Source organism: Halichoeres trimaculatus, unplaced genomic scaffold, assembly GCF_033239565.1.
Source record: "Halichoeres trimaculatus isolate MK-OKI-2021-1 unplaced genomic scaffold, fHalTri1.1 fHalTri1_scaffold_10, whole genome shotgun sequence".
Taxonomy (NCBI): Eukaryota; Metazoa; Chordata; class Actinopteri; order Labriformes; family Labridae; genus Halichoeres; species Halichoeres trimaculatus.
Window position 1 is genome coordinate 23,503,328 of NW_027437187.1, and position 26,870 is coordinate 23,530,197.

The 26,870-nt window shown below is 41.9% G+C and overlaps 1 protein-coding gene across 1 annotated transcript in view; it reads right to left on the reverse strand.

The window, feature by feature from the left end:
• wwox (WW domain containing oxidoreductase) overlaps positions 1–26,870 on the reverse strand; it is a 147,930-nt gene that overhangs the window by 118,750 nt on the left and 2,310 nt on the right. Inside the window, exons 4-5 of the mRNA XM_074677324.1 lie at positions 26,649–26,818; positions 14,939–15,045 (exon numbers count right to left, since the gene is read on the reverse strand). Coding sequence (XP_074533425.1) covers positions 14,939–15,045; positions 26,649–26,818 — 277 coding nt within the window. The remainder of the gene's footprint in view (positions 1–14,938; positions 15,046–26,648; positions 26,819–26,870) is intronic.

Genomic DNA, 26,870 nt, shown 5'->3' on the forward strand with positions numbered 1-26,870 from the left:
CTGCTGGAGTAAATGGGGAGCGATGAGAGAGTGAGCTGAACAGGAACGGACAAGGCAAAGGGTGCTCAGGTCTGCATTACCTCTGAGTTATGGCCTCCATTTGCATCTCAATCAGCCTCTTTGGAGAGCCCACCACCTTGGTAACACCCCCATCACAGTGCAGCCACCCCGGGTAATCAGGGAGATTTAGTGGGACTGGCAGCCTACCATGGGCACCCCCTGGCTGGGGCTCGCAGCTCATTCCCAGCCCCTGGTCTCGCTAAGGGCCCTCTGGGCCACATCCAAACACAGGAGAATGGCAGCACTTAACAAGAGCGAGGAAGACCAAAATAGACGAGCAGCAGGAAGAGGTCATAAAACAGAGGGAAAACAAAGCACCTGAGTGATTGTAATAGATGTTCCAGCATGGATGTCTGCATAGCGTTCTGTATCGTTGCCTCATTAAAACAGAGGAGTAAAGAAAACAAATATGAACTTGTGACCTCAGGTGAGAACATTTTTTTTCTCAGTCTTGATGATGGCGACGACACCATCGCACAGCTCCCCCGCAGCAACACCAGGCTCCGACTAACATGTAATGGGAATATGCACCCACAAACACACACATACACACACACACAGCTGCACAGAGCGATTTGCAGATAGTGAATGCTCCACTTGAGAGTTGCCTCTCTAGTTAGCGCTGTCTCATGGCTGAACCCTGCTAAGGTATTATTACCTACACTCAGCCCTATTGATATTGTGACTCCAGCATCTGTTCACCTCCTTGTTACTGTGCGGACCTCAGCAGAGCGGCCTATCTGCCTGTGTGCATGCAGTGTGTCTGTACCTGTCTGCTTGTTTGTCTGTGTGAGTTTGTGTGAGTGTGTGTATCCCAGACCTCAGGGGTAGGGAGAAGTCACAGCGCACAGAGGAAGACAAGAGGCTGAGAAGCTAATGGAGAAACACTCCACACACCAGGGGCCTAATCAACTGCAAAGGACGCGTACCCATGGCTCAAGATCTCTTTCAAACACAAACACACTCTGGTCTGCTTCCTCTGCCTCTAATCTCACTGATACCTCACTGTACTCTACCAATTCCTCACTGCACAAAGACTTTAGGAGTGAAGCTTGTGGGGGGAAAAAAACAAAAGTGAACCCAAGACTGGAATCCAAACTTACGCTGCATACACAGAAGTCTAGGGTGAGCAGAGGACAGACTAAACAAAAGAGAGAGGAGAGGACAGGATAGCGAAGACTGAAGATGGGGAGACTCAGACTGAGGAGCTGAGTTTCAGTTATCAGAATCAAATATTAGAGCAGGGAAAAAACTAGGGAGTGGGCAACATTAATCAAAGTGTTCACCTAGTGGGCAGCCATATGGCAGATCAGCACGCCAACAGTGCAAACTTGCTGATCTTCAGTAACGGAGTGCAATTAATTCCACTGGCTGCATTCATCTCTCGCTCACACACAAATGAAGGAAGGGGAGGTATGAAAGTGAGAGAACAGAGGAGGGTTTGTTGTGACTCTTTACTCTTCCTCCTAAACTCTTTCTTCCTTTCTCTGCCTCTCAGGAAGCAGAGGAATCAAAGCCAGGTGATAAATGAGGTGGACACGGGGGCCTCGGGTAGCTGCTGTGGTGATGGTGGTGGAGGGGGGTGGAAGATGGGGAGGGGGATGAGAAAAAGTAGGAAAATTTAGGAGGCTGATGGGGGAGGAGATGGTGGTTGGGTTATTCCAGGAATTTCATTGTTTTTGAATCCATTTATATACCTCTCTTTATTTTTTAAATACTTGTTAAATCTTAAACTCTTATGACTGAGACAGGAAAAACTCAATTTGTTTCATGTTCAAAGGCTAAATGGTACCACTGGCATCACCAAGTCAAAAATGTGTGCACTGCATTTATGATCCAAACCTACTAAGTTGGAGTCACGCACAATATTGCTGGTCAAAGAATAAAAACACCAAAATAACACCAAAGAAATCCCATTTTCGGGCCCACATAAAAGCTATGCTGCTCTACAAAAAAATAAAAATGTTTGTATTGCTTATAAAATCTTCTGAAAAGTCACAGAAAAACTTTGACCTCTTCCACACATTGCCACAAAGTAAAAAAAAAAAAAACTTGTCTCAGGGTATCGGTGTATACACTGCAAAAAAACTGAAATCTTACCAAGTTTTTTGTCTTATTTTCAGTAAAAAATGTCTTTTTAGACTTAATATGAGCTACATTCACTTGACCAGTCCAGAAAAGTGTTTCATTTCAAGTTATTTAAAGACAAAAATGAGGTCTGAATTGCTTGTAATGAGTAAAAAAATTGCGAGTGGGGTAAGAAAAATGTGCTTGTATTAAGACATTATTCTAGTTTTGATAAGCACATTTCTCCTGCCCGACTAGCAGATTTTTTACTTCTTTCAAGAAATTCAGACCTTGTTTTTGTCAATTTTACTGAAATAAGACAAAAACACTTTGTAAAATTTCAGTTTTTTGCAGTTTAAGTCTTGAACTACCACATAGGAATTCATCAAAAGGGAGTTTTAAAATAAGAAAACAACCCCTCTTCTCTTCTGCAGTCGAAGGGAAAACTTTTAAGCTACAAGACGATGGGCAGTGTGGAAGCCACTGTGTGAGCCTGAGGAATAAAGTGAGAAGAGCTGACCACACACACAGAAACACACCTTCATGGCTCTCAATCCTCTTTTGGTTTTATGTTAAATTAGCGTCTCCCTTGGCTCTCAACAAAAACTCATTTCCATTAGTCCCAACCTAGTAAAACTGACTCCTGCAAATGAGTTGTGGATCTGCCTCCCCTCACTTCCTCTCACAGCTCTGTCTCTCCCTCCCGTCCATACAAATCTACTGCATCTGCTTGCTCATGTCCATATCTCCGCAAGTCAGCTCATCCCACAGGCCCAGTCACCATACCACCCATACCAATATCATAAATGACCGTGGGGGAAGCCTTCATTAGGGCCGCGATGCCCCTCCACCCCTCTAATCAGGGCATTTTCTTTGTGTGCGTAGGGATGATGCTTTATGGCCCAAATGGGGCTCCGTTAATGAGGAAGTACACATGTCTCCATTTCCTGTCTAGCCAGGTCGGCAGTTCCTGTGTTTGGCCCCATTATAATCACAATGCTTTCTTTAATGAGCTGTATTCATCTTGGTCATGCATCGCACGCCATATTAGACATACAATAACAATATAAATGAAAAGACAAAGAGAATTAATTACAACTAATATCCTCGCCAAACACAGCCATGTAGACATGTAGCTTATTATTGCAAATGAGAGGACTTAAATTACAAAATGAGAGAGCAGAAACATATTAAGACATCCATATGGGGGTATGATGCTCTACAAGCAACAAGGGATCAAAACTACATGATGACAGCTGAATTATAGCGATGGCACGGTAAATTCTGTTACTGTGTCCTTATAAACCCTGTGCCGCTTCCCACATCCTGCTCTCGGCCTGCTCATTCTTCTCAATCCCCCTCTCCACACCTCTGATCTCTGGACGTCTCCGCCTCTCCTTCCCTCCATCATTCCCTTTTCACTCCCAGGCCTCGTTGACATTAACCTGGAGCACTCACATTTTCCCATGGTTCTCCATGTTGCTCTCCACATGTCAGAGCAGGGGGCTTTATGGCCCACATCCATCAGAGTCACATGCCAGGATTTATGGGAGATGGAGTCCAAACCTGATCGCTCTGAATCAGTCTTGCTGAAGCCGACCCCTGGGCCGCTGTGGGATGTAATGGATGGGCAGCCTTGGACCCCACACCCCCATCCTCACCCATTCTCTGCGCCCCTCCCTGCATCTCTCCTGATCTTTTCTCCCTTCTGCCCATCGGTCGGGTCCTCTGCCTCACCCTAGTTGGCTTTCCTTGGTCATTTATTCAAACTTAATGGAGATTCAGTTACCAAAATAAATTAATGAAGCAGACTCACTCAAGGAAATATCTGAGAGAACGCGGACCAAAAAGGACTCCCACAAAAATAAGCTCATCATTCATGTCTGTGTGAGGTTTTATTTGGGCAAATTCATCATGATACTGGATTAATAGGAGGCTGTGCCCTTCAGAGAAGAGATGAGAGACAGCAGTTAACTTTGTTCACTTTTTACTGCCACACACACACCTGCATGAACACTGACCTGTCACAACACTCTGCTTTCTGAGAGCAGCTGCAGAATGTTAATAAACACAACAAGGAAAGTGGATCTCGATGAGATAAAAGCTAGGGATGAACTAGATCGTAAAGGTAGAAGTTTGGACAATAGGAGGCGTGGTCATCCTCACATTTCTAAAAATCAGCCGACAGACGAATCACAACAACACATGATGCCTCTGAGGAAGACTGCAGGAAGTTTTTAGTCAAAATATGCCAAGTAAAAAAGAAATCACATGTGCCTGGTTTAAAAAAATTGTCAAACAATACAAAGTTTAATTGATTCCTGTTTCATTGTCTCTTTCCATCTCTGTGGTTCTGCTTCTCCCTCCATCACAACCCTTTTGCCATGTTCAGTCACAGACAAATGTGGTGTTTTTTTTGGGAGGGGCCTGTTATGCCTTTGATTGGACAGGAGAGAGGACAGTGGATAGAGCAGGAAACAAGGAAAGAGTGGGGAGTGACATGCAAGAAAGAGGCCACAGGCTAGACTCGAACCCGGGCCACCCGTGCAAACCTCACGGAGTGCGACCTAAACCGCCAAGCCATCTGCGCTCCAACTCTATGTTAAGTGTTTGGAGGCAACATTTGATTTTTTTCCATACAATCTAAATTGTGGGCCGTCTAATGTAAAGTGGCTGTAAGGAGTTTGAAAGTGATCTTGGAAAAAGTCTCCCTTCTAGATATCTGCCTGATCGTATTCCACGCTTTAAAATGAGGTCATCAGCGCCAATATTGCTGGTTACAGGTTATTTTAAATTGCTACTTCTTAGCTTCCAGTTCAGGTCAACCAGGACCAGATTAATTTATGGTCTATAACAACACCACGCCGGCTGACAAAGTTTAATAGAGAAGAGATAAAACACATAGACTTGTGTTTCTCTCTGCTAAAAACTATTTCTATGACTAATTTTGTAGGAATGGTGGACACAGTAGCCTAACTGTTGGACAGAAAAAGGACAGAAGAGCAGAAGAAAGCTAAACAGGAGAGTGATACAGCCCGAGTTAAAAGCTAATTAGCCTTTAGCTTGGGCTGTATCACTCTATAACACCAGGGCTAAACTGTTTGTGATAATGTCCATTCCAACCCACAGTCAGCAGTTATTCTGCAGTGGTCTGTTCAAACTTGAGAGCCTATCAATAAAATGAAGAGCGAGGTTACGTTAGCTCTTCCTGGTAGATGACTGGCAAGCCATAGCTAACCAGGATTCGCTAAAGTTACACATTACGGACATGTCTCAGAGCACCAGACTGTCAGCTGGGCTAAATATAAACAGCTACTAAACTACATACAAACTGACAGTGTTTACTTGTTGTCAAATTAGCCTAAAGATACATCGGAGCACCGGCTTCTGATGTCACGAACATAAAGCCGGCTGCTTCAATGTTTGCTTGGTATCACGTTTCAAACTGTAGTGCTACATAACTGTACTGATAAATCCCTTACCTCGGCACGCTGTATACAATAAAAAAAGATGTCTTGAACAAAGAAAATTTGTTTCAATCCAATCTCTATTTAATTCCAAAACAAACACAGGCCTCCCCAAAAGTAAATTACAACTGTGTGCAGAGATGCTGGGCCACAATGTGGCAAGGGAGTGGAATTAAAACAGATCCTCCTCATAGCATTTTTAATTGATTAGTGGTTATTAGAGCTCAGGTTTGTTTTTGTTTTGAAGTGATACAAAAATCATGTTACAAAAAGCCCAAAAGGTTTGACACACAATCAGACTTCATCCTTCTCTCATCCAGTCCACAGACTCAAGCACAGCCCCCCTGTAACCCAGTACATAGAGAGGTGTTACTGGGGGAGTCACAGGTCAAAGTTCAAGTTATGTTCAACAGTTTGTAGTGAGTGTTATTGCAACTATTTGATAACATTTGCCCAGACTGTTCACCTTATAACCTGCCTCAACATAAAGCAACTTATCTAAAAGTTGCTGTTAACACACACACGTGCTCCCAGCTGGAGATGGTGTAATAATATTGCCCTGCGGCCCCCCAAACAGGTCTGCATCCTAATAAAGGCTTCACACTATAAGGAAAAAACACAGAGAGGCTCCCATACCGCCGAGCCTCACTCAGCGAACACACAAACACACAAAAACACACACACAGGGGCTGTACCTGGTCATAGGTCAGGAGCGCCTGTAGCTCTCTGTGCTCCAGAGGAGCAGAGCTGCTTGAACCTGTAATATGCTCCTCTCTCCCCTGGTGCCACTTGTTGGAGGTTTTAGTGCAGAGGAAATTACACCTGCTCTCTAGCCTGAGACCACTGAAACTGGGCATTACGAACACAAAAACACACACACACAGACACATGAACCTAAGAGGAACTCTGAATTCAGTCTGACAGAGGGAGCACATGTGTGGGTGTGCATGTGTTTGGTTGCTTTTATATCCCAAAATCAGTCATCAACAAAACATTTTATAGGAGTGCTTCACAACCCATTAAAAACACAGGTACCATTTTGGAAGTCTGAGCAGCAGAAATAGCAATAACAGATTAACAGCCCTGCTTTTCATCCAGCAGTCCCACAGGTATACAAGCTACATAGATGGAAGAAGAAAAAGGAACTTAGCTTAAAAATTAAGTTAAATATTGTTTTTTTTTCTCCAAATGCACTTGATCAATCAAAGAAAGTTTCTGCTAACACTGTTTTGTGGGTCAATGTGTAAACGTAATCAGAAGATGAGGACCCTGCTTCATCACCCAAACGTTCAACTAAAATGAGCACAACATCCAGCCTACTCTGCAAGTCAAATGTGAGCAGAGAGATAATCATTGATATGGGGCAGGAGAGAATGAAACTAATAAAAAGGCAGTGTATCAAAGTATCGCAGTTAAGCATTAGTCACGTGAGGGCAACTACGCCACAACTCCGCTGTTCTCTAAATGAATCCCCCTCGTCCCACGCTTGATTTATGGACCTGTAAAAACACACGTTGTTTTTAATCTACTGCTGCCTGAATCTGCCCTGCTAATGAAATGTGTGTGTGTTGTGTGTGTAATGTGTGTTGTGTGTATGTGTGTGATGGTGATGTATGAGCTGAGGTCTGATTCTTTGAGCATGAATTTTCTCTCTGATAAATATGCATTCAGTTACACAGACTGATTAAGCTGTAAACCAGTGTTAACTCTATGTCAAAGCACATACAAACACACATATACATCTAAACCTACATGTGCACACTAACACACATAAACACACACACTCACATGTACATGCACACAACTTTCCAGAAAATAATGATAGCAGTGCCTGGGGCAGGACTGTTTGGATGCCTGGAGCGGTTCACTGATATCAATTCCATGAGAGCTGACTGTAGAGGATATCCTACAAACACAAAACTCACATACACACACACACACACACACACACACATTCACACAGCCATATCAGCAAAAGTAGCAAAGTTACAGAAAGATTTGCTACAGCTAAGTTCTGCACCAACGCTTCACATCAGTAAAAACTGGTGAAGATTAATTCTAATAGTTGATTAATTGATAAAAAAAAACATGTCTGATTGAAAAGGCACATTTCATTTTGGAATTAAAACTTGAACAGGCGTAGTTCATGAGTCTAATTATATCATGACTGAGATCATCTCCACATCTCTTTCTAAAGAGAGCATTTGACTACAGTATTCTTGGCCCTGACATTGAAATCTGTGACTTACAGCCTCTGACATGGCAGCTGTTGACATGTAGTGACGCACTTGTCCATTCATTAGCAGACAGTCCTCCTGTCTTTTACAAGAGATGCAAACTGGCAACTGCGTAAATGCTCGCTCTGCTCGTATATTTTTGTCCTTTCTCATAAGCGAAATACATCCAGACATGTAGGGCACCAATGAACGCCATACATGCATATGCATCTACACCCTCGTGAATATAGTAGAAAACTCTTGTTGGGATATTAGAGACGCAGCATCAGAGAATTTAAACTTGACAGAGGCAGAAGCAGAATCACAGCTAATTAGCCTCGTGCATGTCCCATGGACTGATTTCAAACAGTGCTAAAGATGCTAAAATAACTCAGCGTAATGTTGCCAGATGGATTCTTCATTTAATAGTACTACTTTTGCTTGTTTGGCAGACATCATCTGAGCCAGAGTTAATTTGGCCGCACCTTATTACAACTGGCCCATCTCCTGGTTTAAAAGATTACACAGTGTATGCTGGACTTGTCTCTCTGTGGTCAGCACTTCTCAGACTTCAATAAAAACATTCTCCGCTGGCAGAGAGAGAAAGAGCGAAAGGGATCCGAGCAACCTCTCACCTCTCTCATCATAAGAAGCCCTCGTCCCAGGGCTATGAGCCCTCCTTCAGAGTAGGGAGCAGAGGAGTGAAGGATGAGAGTCTGTCAGGTTCAAACAACAAAGAGGTGCTGCCTTACACATCCTTCCTCAACCTGTCCCCTTCAGTAGCAGTGACATCATTTAAATCATTTAAATCCTCCCCAACATGACCTATGGCAAGTGACCCGTCATTCTAACGCTCGCACCTCCGTGTGAGACGTCTCCCAAACTGCTTATTTAGCAGAAAATAGCACCCGGCTAACTATGTGATTTATTCAAAATTATTCCTCTATGGTGCTCCTTCACACAGAGCGTTTGCCCATAGTTCACTGTGGTCCAGGCAATTAGGAGTGGGCCACACCTCTCCAGGAGACAGAGCACCTGGCTGTAGCAGACAGACATAAAGAGGAGAGCCCAGCATTGTGCAGCTTTTCACGATGGGCTGGAATAACTAAGCAGAGCGGTGAGGGAGACTGAGGGAGTGAGGAATGCAAGCGAGGCACTTTAGGATTCATTTAGGTTCCCCCATCTCCCTGGTCACTTTATTAGCAGTGTGGGAAGAGTGATGCATGTCCCAAAGCTATGCAAAATGCATAATCAAGCATTTAAATACACACCATGTGAATGGGCAATGTGCATGCAAGTTCACAAACGTGTGTCCACACGCTAAACTTGTGGAGTGTATTACATGACTGCACGGTCATAAGCACACACACACAAACAGAATGCTTACAACTGTAAAACCTCAAGGTATCCCCCTTCCGTGTTTTTACATGTTTATGCTAACAGACTATACAACACAAAGCCTTCTTTAGTATTCCCGCAGGCTTCACTGTAACCATCATCTGTGTAATGTATAGAAATCCTCAGTGCGATATTACAGTAAATCCTATTGGAGTTTCTGAGCTTTGTGTGGTTGCTTGTAGAAGGAATCAGAGTTGGGTAAATTTGAGGTAGAGGAGGTATCCTCATCTAATTTACATATCCCAATTCCTCCCCCTTATTCCATCAATCCGCTCTGCTCCCCTCAGATACAGACTGATGGAGACTATAGTTGGTGACATGGGACCTTTTTATTCCCAGTGCACAGGCACAAAACAGGTAGGAAACAAACAAATAAATGATAAAGAGAGATGAGACGATCTCCCAGGGGAGTTGACCGCATGCTGCTAATATGCAAAGAAACAGACCGATTTGCACAATGCCACATCCCGGAAACAAGAGGGAGACATCACTCCTTCAGTGATTCAGTGGATGATGCACCTGAGATTGGAGGAGAGGACTGGGACCGCAGAGGGGAGGGGGGAGTGCAGGTGAATCACTGGTGTAGTCTGGGACCAATCTAAAGAGGCTCTAGGACTGCTTAAGTACAAGCTTTAGCATCCCCAACAACAATCTCGGCTGGATTTATCTGAGCTTGAAGGTTGATGCGTCAGCAAAAGCACATGCAAAAAGATTACTTGGTGTGCTTTTTAATGAAAGAAGGCGAACATGTGGGATATCATGCAAAGGTGTGCATGCTTTAATTAAAGCCATTAAGAGAAGTCGCTGCAGTTGCTTTTCATTTGAATGTAAGAAAAAGGAGTTTGCCAGAGTTGATGCATTTCATGCTGCCAAAATAATCAACAATGATCTATTTTTCAGCTTAAAGGACTGCTAGAGACCCACTTAGTGACCTGAGAATCATCAGCAATTTTTGTTATGATTTCTGAATAACAAAAAGAACAGACTCGAGGGAACAGACAAGGACAAAAGTCTTTTAAGGCCTTCGTGAAACGAAAAAAAAAAACAAAAGCAACACAAAGCGAGCAAAGACGGGAAGACAGTCTAAATGAGCAGCATCCTGAGGCCCTGGAGGGGGGCTGCAACCCACCAGGTCAGCATTTCACATATGTCACTTCCTGTTGGCCTCAGTGGGAAGAGCGTGGCATAGCGTGGTGGCCAGCGGGGTCACAGGGCCTGTCAGACTGACACAAGAGGTTATGCACCGGGCAAACGGGCAACTGCAGGGACACATGCAACCATACACACACACACTCACATTCTGCGCAAACAAGTGGAATTTGGTATAAAGGTAGAGCGAGGATGACACCGAAAGAGATCTGAATATGCCCTGGGGAACTAAGTCACCCAAGACAGTTGTTTTCTGTGAGGAAAGCGGCATTCCTCTAGAAGTTCGCCACCTCATTCTGATGCATGTGGGCCATGACACACCATCACCACCTTCTCATTTTAAATCACTGGCTGTGAGCAAGAAAAGTCAGGAGGGATGTGTTAGTTTGTGTGTCTATAAGGAACTAGAAAAATGTATCTTTCAAGAGACACCTGCAACATAAAATGTGGTGATTGCTCCTGCAATAGCAGACTTGAGCTTTTGATGGATCTTTTTTTTTCAATTAAAATTACAGCAATTTGAATAAATGGAGGACTTATTTGAAGTACAGCATAAATTAAACAATCTAAGTTTTGAATATGATTTATAAAAAATGGTGGTTTCTGACAGTGGGAATAATTTTATCCAAGTCTGATATAAATCTAGCATCACCACTGTCAGTCTGTCTGTCTGCCTGAGTGACCGCTTCTTACCAGCCCTCAGTCTGCGTGTCTCACACTGCCTCTCGGCCCGTGTTAATGTTGCTATTTGACATTGCAAGCAGCAGACTTTTTTTTTCTCAGCAGCCTCAGTGGACACTGAGCTTTAGCCTAATTGGTTCCAGAGCAGACCCTGATAGAACTCTCCTCAGCGGCACACAGCCATATTAATACCCCCCTTGCCACACACACACACACACACACACACACACACACACACACACACACACACACACACACACACACACACACACACACAACAAAAACAAGCACAGCAATCAGTGACTAGCTCGCTAATTAACACCCTTACAAAGCATCTCATTAGCATGTGTTGTAGAGAGGGGCAGAGGGGGAAATAAGCATTTTGGATTAGTAAAAAAAAGGAAAAAAATCACGGAATAAGACCATGTATGGTTGTGTGCGTGTGTATGATTGTGTATTATATTCCACTCAGGGGCAAAGGGCCTTGGTTGGCCTGGCAAGCACTGGGCTGTATCTCAAGGGAGTCCATTACAGCTCTCCTAGGGAGACATAGGAGTCAAAGATAAGCAGAATTTTAGAGGAAATCAGGAAAAATAAATCTCTGGCACACAGGCAACACTTTGGTTGTTAACCAGCAACATAACCTGCCTGTAATGTGAGTGGAATAGGAGATGGATAGGCAAGGGGCTGTGGGAGAACAGCATGCCGTTAAATCACAGGGCAAAGGCTAAGAACTACCAAAGAGCAATTCATTTTTATTGAACCTTCAAAATAACATGAACATAGATTTTGGCTTTTTTTTCTCTCCATTTTGTCTCTATTCAAGCATGCTTTTCCCTCTGCATTTTCTTTCTCTCTATCTGTCTCTCTCCCTCTTCCAGCACCCATCTGCTGCTTCATCCCTTCCTACTTTTACTGTGGCTTTATCACAGCCTGTAAAAACGGCCCCCTTTGAACCCTATAAAGGCAACCAGCATCAGCCTTATTGTAAAACACAATCATAAGGTAAATGTTTATCCCCTCTCCGCCGCTCTAAACTCCCCTAATGAGCCTGCTGGAGGGCTCTCACCTTGCAGCTCACACTGAGGCAGAGGAAACAACACATTGTACTCAGATTTGGCCTGCAGTGGGGCTGCAACTGAAGTCCAATCATGAAAACTATCTGCAGCGTTTACACAGCGAGAAGTTAAATTTTAGGATATAAAGTCAGTGTACAAAAAACAGCCAGTAAAGCCTGTGGTGGAAATGGATACTTGTAGTTTAGCCAAAGTGTAATGTGTTTTCCCAGGATTTTTCTGTTCATTTTATTGTTCTGTTTGTACTGTCGACATTCCTGGCAGGGCACAGTAAGATTTGGTAGGAAGGATAAGCCCTCCAATCTGCAGGTGACTGTTCTGACCTGCTCATTATCCATCGCTGACCCAACTATTATACCCACTGTCAGTACACAGAGCCATCAGTCTCACCTCTGAGCAGAAACACTCGCCCACACAGCCAGAGTGGCTCAGAGAGAGTTAGAGAAAGACAGAGTTTAGAGTCACAGCGAGCAGGTAGTTAGAGGTCAGAGGCCATGTGCAATCGCGACAGCACTTCCATTCCTGGCAGCCGGAGCGGAACTCCGAGAGAGACCTGGAAGTAGATATGATGACCTTTTGTACAGAGGACCCCAAAATATACCGTCTTATCAAAATGACCTTAACGCTGGAGCATGGGAAGGCGAGCAGAGTCCATCCATCATCTTAAAGATTAATCCTCCTCTCTATTCTTCTCCTGAATCTATTAATAATGTCGCCAGAAGGGAGAATTTGCAGCAAAGATTTATTCTGATATTGTGACTTTTATTCATTAGCCTATAACACGGGGAATTCCTTAAGAAGGAAATATGGAGTGAGCTCAGGGAATGCTAATTCCTCCCTGCTCTTTCTGAACTATGCAGAACTCTGTGAACTCAATCATTTAATTTGCTGACAGTCTGCACATGCCACATACCACTGAGCCACAAATAGGGAAGACCATAACTTACAAAGGTCAACAACCACTTGATCTCTTGGAGCATTCTGGTTTTCAATTCACAAATCTTGTAATAAGGTAAGTAAGGTATTTTGATTCTTCTAATATGTTGCCTACTTGGAATCAGAGTTTGCACAGTCGAGATTGAAAGATTAGAAAGGGAAATAATCCTGCAGGTCCACAGAGTAAAAGCTTCGATTCATTATGTATTGTGATCTTGAAATCACAAGTTAATACATTTTTAGTATAATACATGAAACCATCTATAAATTTCTCCTCCTTGATGGGAACTTCTACACATCGTGTTAAGTGCAGCATCGACAGTTTAGGCTTGCTCATTTTTTGTTGGTTTAACATTCTTGACGCCAGAGGTCAGAGGAGAATGGCCAGACTGGTTCGAGCTGATAAAAAGGCAACAGTAACTCAAATAACCACCCGTTACAACTGAGGTCTGCAGAACATCATCTCTGAATGCACAACATGTCCAACCTTGAGGCACATGGGTTACAGCAGCAGAAGACCACACTAGGTGCCACTCCTGTCAGCTAAGAACAGGAAACTGAGGCTACAATTCACCCAAAATTGGACAATAGAAGATTGGAAAAACGTTGCCTGGTCTGATGAGTCTGGATTTCTGCTCCACATTCAGATGGTAGGGTCAGAATTTGGCATCAACAACTTGAAAGTATGGATCCATCCTGCCTTGTATCAACGGTTCAGGCTGGTGGACCAATATGGACCAAACTCTCTGAGGAATGTTTCCAGTACTTTGTTGAATCTATGCCACCAAGGATAAGGCAGTTCTGAAGGCAAAAGGGGGTCCAACCCGGTACTAGCACAGTGTACCTAATAAAGTAGCCGGTGAGTGTACATAATACATAAAGTAATAATATACACTTTCATTTGTTAACAAGGAGGAGGCAGGCCATTTGGTAAGGAGAACTCTACACATTTTGGCTTCATTTTTGAAAAGCTGTCATGTCATACATCTTTTATAGTATAATTTGGCAGGTGATTTTTGATATCTGAATTTGCTCCTTAAATCAGAGCTTTTCCTCTCTTGTTTGGTCAAAGCAGCCACATTAATAGTTCTCTACACAGGATTTCACACTGGATTGCAGCAGCGCTGACAGCCCCAGGGGTACACTTCAATTAGAGACTCGGGTGAGTTTAAACATTGCAGATCTACTCTCACTCAAAGGCATTTGCCTCCCTCACTTGCTTGCTCCCCCTCTTTTCCCCTCTCTCTGTATCTGCACGGAGCACTCACTCTTCGTCTTCTTCAAGTCCTGCTCTCTGTAATCAAGCCACTACTAATGGCTTATTCTTTCTGCTCCAGCACCCACATTTCACTTGTTTATTTTCCCACACTCGTAAATCTGGAGACGTGTCACAAGCGCAGCGATATTAGAGCAATAATCTCAGGTAATTATCAGATGCCCTCTCTCACTTAAGCTCCCTCAAACTCTCTAATACCCTCATGCAGAGAAATCCATGCAGATCTTTTGTCACCTTCATTGGGAGTAAATTAAAGATAGTCTTTGAATACCCTGATATGAATTCTTCAACCTGAATTCCTATTTTGAATAAATGGTTTTTCATCATCAAGAAAAACGTGAACACGTGGCTCAAAAAGCCAAAATTGTATTCAATGTCACTGAAACGTGACTGAGTGGAGAAAAAAGTCGTGTCACACGTCCACTTTTAAGAACAAATAAAATCTTATTTTATGAAGCGCAAAACCAAGTTGTGTTCATCATTGTGCTTATAAAAAAGCTCATATGTACATGTCACCCTCATATGGAAGTTGTTGCCATGAAGGGGCTTTTATTCTGAATATTTTCATGCCATATGTCTATAGTTCTTTAAAAAAGTCCTACTGCCACTTACCCACTCCTCCTGTATGAGACTGACCGCCTTGCTGGCCCTGGACAAGTTTCGACACGCCAGGATGACATGGGCGCCATGAAGAGCAAAAGACCTGGCTGTTTCAAAGCCTGAGACAGACAGAGAGGCGGACAGACAGACAGACAGACAGAGGAGAGGAAAAAAGAATTAGCGTGAGCAATGCTTCAAAGATTAGTTTCTTAGTTCTTTTTTTTTTATTTGAAGATAACTTTGATTCTCAGGGGTAGAATCTAATGTGGGGGTGGGGGAGGTTGAGTGTGAGGGATGGGGGTGCAAGTTAAAATCCCTATCAATTTTCCATATAATTTCTTTCATTGAGTAACCCAGTGGTCTGGTAGAGGGAGTTAATCATTTCTCTCTGAAGTGATGAAACTGATTGAATTATTTCGATTATAGACTTTTCCTCTCCTCTTAGATAAAGTTTCTGATCTGACCGCTGGTTCAAGAAGGTATCAGCTCGTATTTGGGAGGGAGCAAGGCTGACAGTTAATAACCCTCTAATTGTTTTGGGTTGGCAGTAACTGTGAAAAACATATCTCATAATAGAGGGAATGATCACACAGACATGACATCCAAACTTAACCTCGGTGTGATATTTCGGCACATCAAACAGCCTCTGATAAGGACTTTCCTCTATGAAACGAGGTCTGCGGATACACACAGAATTTATCAGTCTGAGACTTCTTCACGGCTCCATCCAAATCATGTAGTCACGATAAAACTGACAAAAACTGAAGATAGAGAGAGGGAGAGAGGGAAGTTCATTTCTAAATTACTAGTCTAAATGGGTCATTTCAGCCCATAGGTTGAATTAATTTATGAGATTCACTTTTTTTTCCCTTCACCGTATTTTTATTTCCTTTGACGTAAACTATCCATCAGAGTGGGGTGGAAAAGTTTGACAACAGAAAGTGAAGTCACAATTTTTAGTCACACCTCTGGAGTGCAAATATAAATACAAACCAGAGTCTGCACTGATTTCCAAACTGGCGGGCACAGTAATTGATTTTGGCAAAGAGGGACTGAGAGGCAGAGTTTATCAGAGGGTGGATTAATATGAACTGTAATTAGATTATATGTCTTAATCTGATTTTCATTAAGAGCAAAACTGGGAGGCCTAATTGTGAGGAGAGTGTTAAAGACTAATATCTATTAAAACTCAAAATTGGAGTCGGATTGGAAGCCCTCTCTGACAACTGAACCATGGAATTAAATTATATGACACCTTATTAGGTGTAATGGAGGGGACTGTGGCAGTGAGTGCGGATCATTTTACTCACAGGAAATGGAAATGAAAATAAAAACAATGTGACAGAAAAAAACAAGCAGGGTGAGGCTGGGAGTTGGCATGAGCTTTGAATTTTAACGGTGGAGCAAAAGACTTTGGGAAAAATGTCACAAAATCTTTGTTGTGTCACACACTAAACTGGATTTCTTCCAAGAGTTTTTAATCAGAGTATCTGATGATGAAAATGGTTAATGTTAAACAGCATTTATACATGATACACAGCAGATAGAGCTGCAACTGTCAATATTTTTTTTTATTTTAAATTGAATTAAAATGAAAAAGTAATCAATCAGTTTTACATTCCAGGAAGCTGTTGTAAGAGTTTTCTTCATTCCAATGAGCCCAAAGCGAGGTTTTTGCTTCTTTTTGTCAAAACTAAAAGACTCTTGAAAAAAAGAACTGAAAAAATCTTTCTATGACACAAACTGCCCCAGAAATAGTTGTAATTTATACTCAAAAATAAACAAAGTATTGATGGTATTAAATAGATGTTGTGATAACTTTCATTTCAATCAATTAATTCATGCTTGAGTAACAGAAGATAAAACCAATAAGCAGCAACAGACAAAAATGCATTTCAAAAAACAAAAAACATCACCTATCATTTAATACTTTTTTTACACCCTCCATAAATTGGACAAGAGTATTGGCTGCTGGTAAAAAAAAACAACAACAGCTCACACTCACTTGTTGTGTGTACAAACCATGAAAGTGAAATTAATCGACACCAGTGTTTCCCATAATGGAGAACAAATTAGAATATGGCAGCAACAACAGCAGCAACAGCCCAGCCATGTATTTCCAATGACAAATAACAAGGGCTTGACATTAATTGTGAAATAACGAGAGTGGCGTTGCTGTAACAGAGCCTCGGTGCCCTCACAGCCATGTTACCGGTAGAGAGGGCCGCGCTGAAATGAGTTCCTGGTCAGGTGTACAACAAAGGGAGTGTTTCAGCGATGTGTGCTGATGCTGGAACATGACGCGGGGTTAGACAGGGGGGTTCTTAAGCTCTGAAGGATCGACAGGCGCCATGAGCTGTTTTACATCACACAAGAGGCCTGAATATAAAGCTGGGCTGTGAGGATTTTCAGGTTTTTCTGCCTCACACAGAAGAAGGGGCTGTGTTAAGCAGGGCACTATCAAAAATAACACATCTCAGCCCACTTAGAGAAGACGATAGTGTGCTTATTCAATCTAGAAAATTCACAACATTTCAAAAATACAGTAACTGGCTCAGCTATTGTTGAAAATGTGTTTTACTGTAATGTATAAAATGCATAAAAAATAGTGTAAAATGTCCATTAAGCAGTGAATGCTCTTCATGGTACATTAGGATCCTGGCTCTGCTGATATCCCCCAATAATGAGTGTGATTTAGTGATTTCACGCTTTGTTTGTCCTCCCTGGCCCGCCGCCCCTCTCTGGATCTCTCCCCCCACCATACACAGGTGTATTGGCTCAATGTAATGAGATCATTACCAGCCTCGTCAGTAAACGTGTTTATTTGGCAAACGGAGCCGCCTGCCCCTTCTCTCTCTCGCACGCTCTTGATCTGCATCCAAAGAGGCATTTAACTAAAATAAGCTCCGTGGTACAATTGGGCAAACAGAAGTCAATTCAGATCATTACAAGACCTGTGGGTAAACATGTCAAGTTCTCACAATCCCCCCTCCACACAGCTGAATTTGTGCAACACACATCATGAACAAGACTTCACATCAGCCCAGTGAATTATACAGCGCTTTTAACGGTGATGCCCAACATAAAAATATGTTGTGTGTTATATTTCTGAAGCAATGAATAAATATGATAAATAGGTTACTGTTAATTACACTGTTTATTTCTGTGCATCTCTGACTGCTTTAATTTGGTTCACTCAACCTGATTTATGCATCAAAATTTGTTGGGACAGTTTGTGGGGTATAAATTTTGAAATTTATTGAGGGTGATGCAGATCACCAGCAAGCTGCAGTCCCCCTCCATCTGTTCTCATGATGCACTGTCACTTCCTTAATTATACCCTCCTTCCTGAGACCATATCTTTTCCCATCCTAACTTTTAAGCCGTTGCCTTATGTCATCTCTATTTGGAGCACTTTATCTATTAACAGAAAAAAACACGGGGGTCCCTTAATGTTTACTGAAAAAGGCTGCTCCTTACATTCCCCCAATATGAACCAAAAAAAGGAATGGACACTGTACTTTTTAGCTGCAGTATCTGCTGTTTTTGTGTTGAGGCTTCTTAATGGTGCAGCACTAAGAGAGGTTAAAAAAAAAAACAAATAAATAAAATAACAGAAGCTGTGGAACAGCAGACAAATGGAAATAAGTATTTGCACAAGTAAAAAGCTTTGATTTGTGACCCTTCAGCTACAAGGTTTGAGCTTGGTGCTGCACCTCATGCATCAAGAGGTCAAATGACTGAAGTGTCTCGAAGTCAAAGGCTTTTCAGTTAACTCAGATAAATCTTAATATTTTGATGAAGAAATCAATTCAATTTTGATATTCTACAGTTCTACAATTTCATTTAGCAGATGCTTTTGTCCAAAGGGACGTACATTACAAGCAAGAAGAATTTAGACTAAAGGAAAAACCTAGGTAGTGCAACAAAAGTGATTCAAGTTATTTGGCTACAGGAGCAGCCAACTAAGCACAATTAATCGCTGCAACAATATAATTCAACCTTCAACAACATTCAGTAATTAGTGCTGAAAATTCACTAAGAGCTGGGTCTTACACCTTCGGATTCATTCTACCCCTGACGACAGACAGACGAGTCTTCAGACATCTCTTAAAAGCAAAAAGGGACTCTCATATAGTTTTAGGGATCTGATAGAGTTAGGTAACTCATTCAAGCATTTGGGCACAACAGAGGAGAGGAGTCTGGCAAGAGATTTAGAGCCGCGCTCGGCTGAGAGCTCCAGGTGTCATTTACAAGCAGAGCATAGGGGCAAGAGAAAGAGTGCAGACCTGGAAGAGGGACCCCAAGTAGGCAGGAGCTGTTCTTGTCAATGTTTTGTAAGCCAGAAGAAGAGCTTTGAATTTGATTTGAGCTGCCACTGGAAGCCAGTGAATTAACAGTGGGGTGACATGCTTTTTTTTGGGCTGGTTAAAGACCAGACGTGCTGCTGCATTCTGGGTAATCTGCAGAGGTTTAAATGTACATGCAGGGAGGCCTGGCAGGAGGAAGTTGCAGTAGTTGATGCGTGAAATCACAAGGGCCTGTGCTAGAAGCTGAGTGGCCTGCTGTGTCAGGTACGCTCTGATCTTCTTGATGTTATAGAGGGAATATCGACAAGATTGAGCAATTAAGGCCACATGAGCCTTAAAGGTCAGCTGGACATCAATCATGACACCCAGATTTCTGGCAGTTTGTGGCACAAGTTGATTGGAATCAAGCAGGACACCGATGTGCAGTTGAACTGGGGGACATGCTGGAAAGACAATGAGCACAGTTTTGGACAAATTTAGCTGAAGGTGGCATTCCTTCATACATGGGGCAATATCATACAGACCAGCTAATATCTGAGACAGCTGTGTCGTCAGGTGGAAAGGACAGGAAAAGTTTAGCGTCGTCAGAAGTGGTAGGAGAAGCCATGCGAGTGGAACACTGCACCAAGTGAGGTGGTGTATGAGGAGAAGAGTAGGGGACCAAGCACTGTCCCTTGGGGTACCCCTGTTGATAGCCATGTGAGTTAGACACTTCTCCTCACCATGACACTCTGAAGGATCTGTGTGTAAGATAGAACTTGAGTCATGACAGGACAGTTTAGAGCGTGTGGAGAGGAGAATTTGATGGTTAACTGTGTCAAAGGAAGCAGAGAGGTCCAGCAGGAGACAGAGGACTGACCAGCAGCTCGAGCCAGTCGCAGTGATTCTGTGACTGTCAGGAGTGCAGTCTCAGTGAAGTGGTCACACCTGATGCCAGATTGATAGGAGTCAATCAAGTTGTTTTGTATTATGAAACACTGGTATGATATTCATTACATATTTGTATTCAACAGTTCCTCTCTTTTCTTCATGTATATTATCTGTGAATAACAAAGCCTACAGTGTGCGCAATCCAAGGTTTTGAAGTGGACTGTGAGGGTCATTTACAAAACTGTTTCAGCCAGGAAGAATCTCATCAGAAGATTCATCATTTGCATGCACTAAGTTATATTTGGGGGTATTGCTCTGTTCTGGCACATCCTGCCTTTCAACATGCCTAGGTGGAATGCCAATGCCTTAGGTGAGGAGTGGGAATGCTGAAGAAGATTCTGTGTTTCTCTTCAGTTCTGGAATGTTACTGTATTATTATGGAAGCAGCAGCTTTCAGATGCCATATAAAATCACCATCTTAACGTTATAAAACTACAACCAGGGGCTCATAAAAATTGGAAAAAATGTATTGTTCAAGATAATAGTCATATGATCAGATCAATTTTGTTTTATGAACACATTATTCAAATATTCAAAACTCCCATCTCATCCCTAGTATACAGAGCTGCATCTCCCTTCTCTTTTGTGAACATGTCAAAAAGAGCAGCAGCAATGACCCCCCAGAGGTACAGAGTAGAGCAAGCTTCAGTGGCAGTGCATAAAAGAAGGTGCTGAGGTGGAGGTGGGTTGCAAAGTTTTTGTAGGGGAAGCAGTGAGAGTAGGCAGGCTAAAAGCAGTTTGAATAGAAAGGCCATTTTTCTGTTTGCCAGTTGAATGTGTAGATGTAATCAGCTGGGCCGTCAGCTGATGTTGATGTTGCTGTTAAGAGTGGTAATGTCCTAGCCAGACTCTGTGACCTGCCTTAACTAACACTTTGCTCAGTTTAGTTTTTCAAACTTGGCCATATTCTCAAGTTTATATATAGTTACTTAAGACCTTTGAATGAAAAGACAAAATAATGATTCTTATCTGTTAAACACATCTTCTCACAGCTCAACACAGGGGCAAAAAAGTGTTATTTTTAAGGAGAAAGAAATAAAAGGCCAAAGATATTGATGAGTGCACCTGTTCCTCCTGCTGCTATTTCTTGTCCCAAGAAGTGAAAAACAGCAACCCCCCTCTCCCATACACACTCACATACACACACTCTTTCTGACTTTTAAGATCCCCTCTAATTCCCCTCCATTAGTCCAAGAGGAGGGAGATGTCACCCCAAAAGTGGGATGTATGGTTAGTAATTACAGCCCAAGGTTGAGCTGTTCCAGGCCATAGCACTGGAGTGGTTCTATTACCCCACCCTGTCCCCTTCTGCTTCCTTCTTAACCTCCCCCCTCTCCCCCAGTGCTGCTCGCCACCCATGCAGCCCCTATCTAGAACCCACCCCACCCATTCTCTTCCTCTGACCCTCTGTGTCAACCTCCAACTCCCTGCACAATCTCTCATCATGGCCTCAAACCGCAGTGGTCAACCCAGCTCTTCCTGCAGCCAGCCTTACCCCCCCACAAACACACACACACACACAAAAAAATTTAAACCCCACAAAAAGATAAACAAAGACCACAGGTGCCCACCCATGTATACACATCACCTGAGCACCAGGGCTATTTTCATCACTGTCACGATAAAACCCCCCATCATGTAACTTTCATCCCCTCATCATCTGCAGACTGTAAACTCAAAGGTCTATAAACTACTTGACTACACACAATAACCCAGGACCCTTTCATTTTATTTTACCTACAGCCCTTCAGTACATATATGCATTCCATCCTCTCTCCCTCTAACCACTTCACTTCTATTATATTAAAGCTGTAATCATTATTGAACCCTTCTGGCCTCCAGCATAATACTCTTTGCATGTTACACCAGTTTGGGTCTGCATAGAAAATTTCATCCAAGGTTAATAAAGTTAAATAATTTGACTAACCAACCAGAACTGGTTCTCATTACGTAGCCAATAAACACCTTCATCAGAGAGGACATGAAAAACATAAAGCTCTCCGTCGATTTCCTCAGCAGCTCAGTTCAGCGCATGGAGCAGACGGAGCAGGACACAGGCCGACCATATACGCACACGTGCAAGTGCATACACACACACAAAATAGTATTAGACGTGAATTTAAACACAGGTGCAGGTTTGAGAGTGTCACCTAAACCACATGCAGCCACTCAGAGATGCTCAGAGACACACAGGCACCGCATGCCACCCTCACCAGGAACATCTTTTTATCCATCTAATTCCCCCCACCATGAATAATGTATTTCCCTCCTTACCCAGGCTCGGGTTTAACGCATCGCTGCGCGGGTCTTTAAGGGGGTCCTTATTCATAAACAGCAGTGCAGTAAATACCAGAGCTTTGCAGCCAATTTAATGGCAGTTATGCTTAACAAATCTGCCTCAATCTAATGATCAGCCACAAAGCTAGGCTACGGGTTTAATCTGCGCACAGAGGCTTCCCCAGCTATATGACTCACTGAATATGCTTAGGGATCTCTCCATCCAGAGAGAGGAGAGCCCCGGCCTGACACCTAATCCTCCCAACACAACACCGGGATCAACACAAACATAGAACAATGTTAGTCTTTCATGAATAAGAATAACATTCAAAGTCCTAAAACACTGCACAGACAATGAATAGAGATCCCCAAACATTATGGAGCGCTCCTTTTCCAAATCCTTTCCTATTCCCCGTCTGGACGGCCTCTAGTCTTTCCTGCCTCTGATTCCAGCGATGACCCTGCACCTAAAAAACAGCATCATGTGGGATGTGATGCATACATATACTATGGATTGAGAAAAGCCCCTGCAACAAGCAAATACACAGAAGGGCCAAAAGTTCAGATTAGTTTCAAATCATGGATATATAAAGAATACACTGCACATGTTGAATCATACAAGATGTGACAAAACATCAACTTTTAATTGTTTATAATCTATTTTGTAATGATCAATTATTTAAGTGTTCAGTCCAGAAAGAGGAAAAACTGTTGTCTTAAGAGACATTTCTGCCATGCATCAATTGTTCTGTTCATAATAAATATAGCACATGTAAGATAGATGTCCCTCCTGAATGTTTTATTTTAGTGAGACAAAAGGTCAATGTGTTATTTCTGACTGCTGCACAACATATGTTCTGCTTACAATATGGCACCTGAGAGACTGACACTGCTCCCCTGGTAGGGGGCACATTTATGTATTAGCACACAGGTGTCAAAAAGGATGTCAGAGATCAACGATCGCTGTGTTTGATGAGAATGCACAATAAAAATATGAACTCAACAGAAAATATATTTCAGGAAATGTCATTTTCTAAAACACATTTGTGAGATTCAAAGATTGGAGTTGCAAAGGAAGCTAAAAGATTAAGATCTAAATGTTAAGACATAATGTCTGGCCTTCGTTTTCTGAGGGGAAGGTCAATGCTTCTTCTCTGAAATTAGAGGGTGCCAGACATTTCATGAAAATGGCCTTTTAAGGACAACTGTTCCATGGACCCCTGGCCAGTAAATAACCTGCGAGTTAGTTGATCGGAGGGGAATTAGAGCCAGAGCAGGAGTGTGTAATGGGGATGGATAGGAGGCTCAGGCCTGGGTCAAAGCCACTTAGGAATCAATGCAGAGGTACAGGTGTACAAGCACAGGTCTATATAAGAGTAAGAAAACCTTTAAGGGGAGGGGGAGAAGGTGAAACAGGGGGAAACAAACTGCAATCATTCATTTCCATTATCACAATTACAAGTAATACTGGACTTGGTACTGTTTTTTAATTTACAAAAGAAAGCAGAGAAAGAGGGAGACTAATGTTGAGAACTTAGCACAGTGATCACAAGACAAACTGTATTTCCTGTCCCCACCAGCGCAACTGCAACTGAGCTTCTATGCTCGACCCAAAAGCAGACACTGTGACATTTCATGCATTAATAAACTCATATACGTTCACGTTTCTTGTTCATGTGCATTAAGAATTGAATCAAAGAGCTGGAATGTAAATTTGCTAATTAAATAATATCCCACCATTACTAATAAAAATGTGACATTTCCTGTGGAGGAAATAAGCAGTGAAGAAAATGGAAATAGCCTTGACACTTGGATTAAAACACTATTGATGCCATTAAAATGCTAAGTAGGTCCAACCAATTGGCATAACCACATTTCACTAGTGGAATGTCAAAGGAGCACACAAGTAGTAGCAATTACTATTAGAATACAGTTAATTATGGCTGCTGCATATTTAATATGTGAAAGAGTAAAACAAAGGTTATGTTAATATGGGTTTATTAAGCATTCACACACGATTAAAATGCCTGTGGGTTTGAGCTGTTTGACATATTCTTTAGAGAAAAGCTGCTTTTTTTCCAGATGAACACATTTTCATTCTCTGAATGCATCACTACAAATCCTAAATGTGGATTATCTTTTCATTATATAGTTTTTAAACTTAAAAGAGGTGCATGCGAGGCTGCTAATATGACGTTTTAAGATTTCAGCAGTGACAAAAGCATGGACCTCCTGTGCCCTCTTGTGGTGACTGATTCGGACAAGCCTCCTTTCTTTTCTGTCATTATTCCCTTTAAGCCTTTAAGGAAGGTAAAATAATAATATTACAGAAGTATATCAGAATGGACTGTCATACTGACTTTAAGAGCATCATGGGAAGTTGACAGATTGCTTTTACTTTTCTGTGATATAATGACTGAGTTTTAGACAAAGCAGATATCATTTATGTCAGTACTCCCTGTAAGATTTCTCTTTCACTTTGAGATTTAAAAATGACTTGCATAAATTGTATTCATCATTATGATTAATATTTTGTCTACAAGTAAAAAGATATGGTCGAAAGAACTTCACTGCAAGTCACACAAATGATTATATCCAGTTAAAATTGCATACTTCATACTTCTCAACTTTAAAGCTGCAATCTTTACATATGATACTGCATCAAGGTCAATCAATCTTTGGCATTTTTTACATTTTTGTACTTGACTAGTACTTTGTTGTTTTGGTTTCAGTCACTCTTCTGAGAACTTAATATTAAACAATGACCTTCATTATTTCATGAAATGTATATAGTGTCAGATCTATGTCTAAATGTTTGAGTACTTTTACATGGCGTGCCCTTGTTGAGACTCATGTCTTTAAAGGATAGATCTTCAGGTGCCTGATGGAAGACTACGGTAATCTAAGCAGTTCCTGGAGTATAATACAACCAGAAAAAAAAATGATAACATTACCACTTCTCCCCTCTTTTTCAGGAAAAGAGGGAATTTGCCTACTGGTTTCATTCTTCAGACAGTAGTGGCTTAAAGACAAAAAATAATAGAACTTTTTCCCAAGCCCTTGTGCCCCCATGATGTGTTGTTTGGATTTTCTTTGAATAGAATAGAATAGAATAGAATAGAATAGAATAGAATAGAATAGAATAGAATAGAATAGAATAGAATAGAATAGAATAGAATAGAATAAAATAAACCTTGTCAGTCCATATACAAAAAAAAATTTCTTCCAGTTGGATTGAAAAATTTCACAATGACCTGAACTGCAAAAAACACGACATTCAAAACAAGTGATAAAGTGAGAGTGCCTGGAGTCTTTGGCTTTGTCATGGTTAAAGTTATTCATTAATAAAGATGACAATATTTAAAAGCCGTAGCACTTCTTTAAATAAGTTAAGATAAAAAATAATTCATATCAGTATGATTTTCACCCTCTAAAGAACAGGATTTACAGAGAATTGCTCAAGGACAAAAACATCCAAACTTGCATTGTTCTTTATCAAGACATCACATATGTTTATAGAGACCGATGGAAAAACATAGAGGTCATAGAGGCATTTAAGTTCACGCACGTCTTTGTTCAGTAAAGGTCCCCAGGCTGATGTAAATCTATGTGCCACAATGCTGCTCTGCAGAATCTCATAATACATTCACAGCAATTACACTACTGTGACTTTCCTCGCAATAAAGGATTTGAATATAAAGACAATTAACGATTTTATGTTTATTTGATTTCCCTCATGCTGTCATTATCTCTCCCCAACAAAGCAGCAAGTCTGAACAAATGGCTGCTACTTGTGCTAATTTAAACTAAAAGGAAGAGGAAATACATTTGTTTCCAGACCATTATATAGTGAACCATGCATTTGCAGGCTACAAATGGACACCATTCATTACAGTTAACAATGACATCCAATTCAGCCCAGCTAATGAACTTCAATACAATCATGTTCGGTATTAAGGGGTGATTTGTTGAGTCTAAGTGTATCATTTTGGGGGCTAATGTTGATGAATGTCTGGATGTGGAGAGATGGTGACTTGCTGAGACGCTCTTGTCAAGCAGTCCTCTGCAACACTCTGATACCACATCACCATCTAGTGGCACCATCAAAGAAACACACTTACCTGATATTGAAGTCATATGCATACCGTAGCTAAAATACAGTATTAACAGGATAGGGACACAGACTAGGACCTTAAGAAACTCACCTATACCAGAGTTGCTTCCAGTAATGAGGACAACCTTATCGGAGAAGTCACGACCCTGCAGGATCTCCAGAGCAGCAGTATTTCCATCGTAACGTTTTGGTTTCACCACCACATCCTCCACTGTGAACGCCTGTCGCGGGTCGAAGTATGTGGTCCGCTTGTTGATGTGACTGTATTTGACAGGACATTTTGATGTTGATAATACAAAAGTCATCCTTGCAT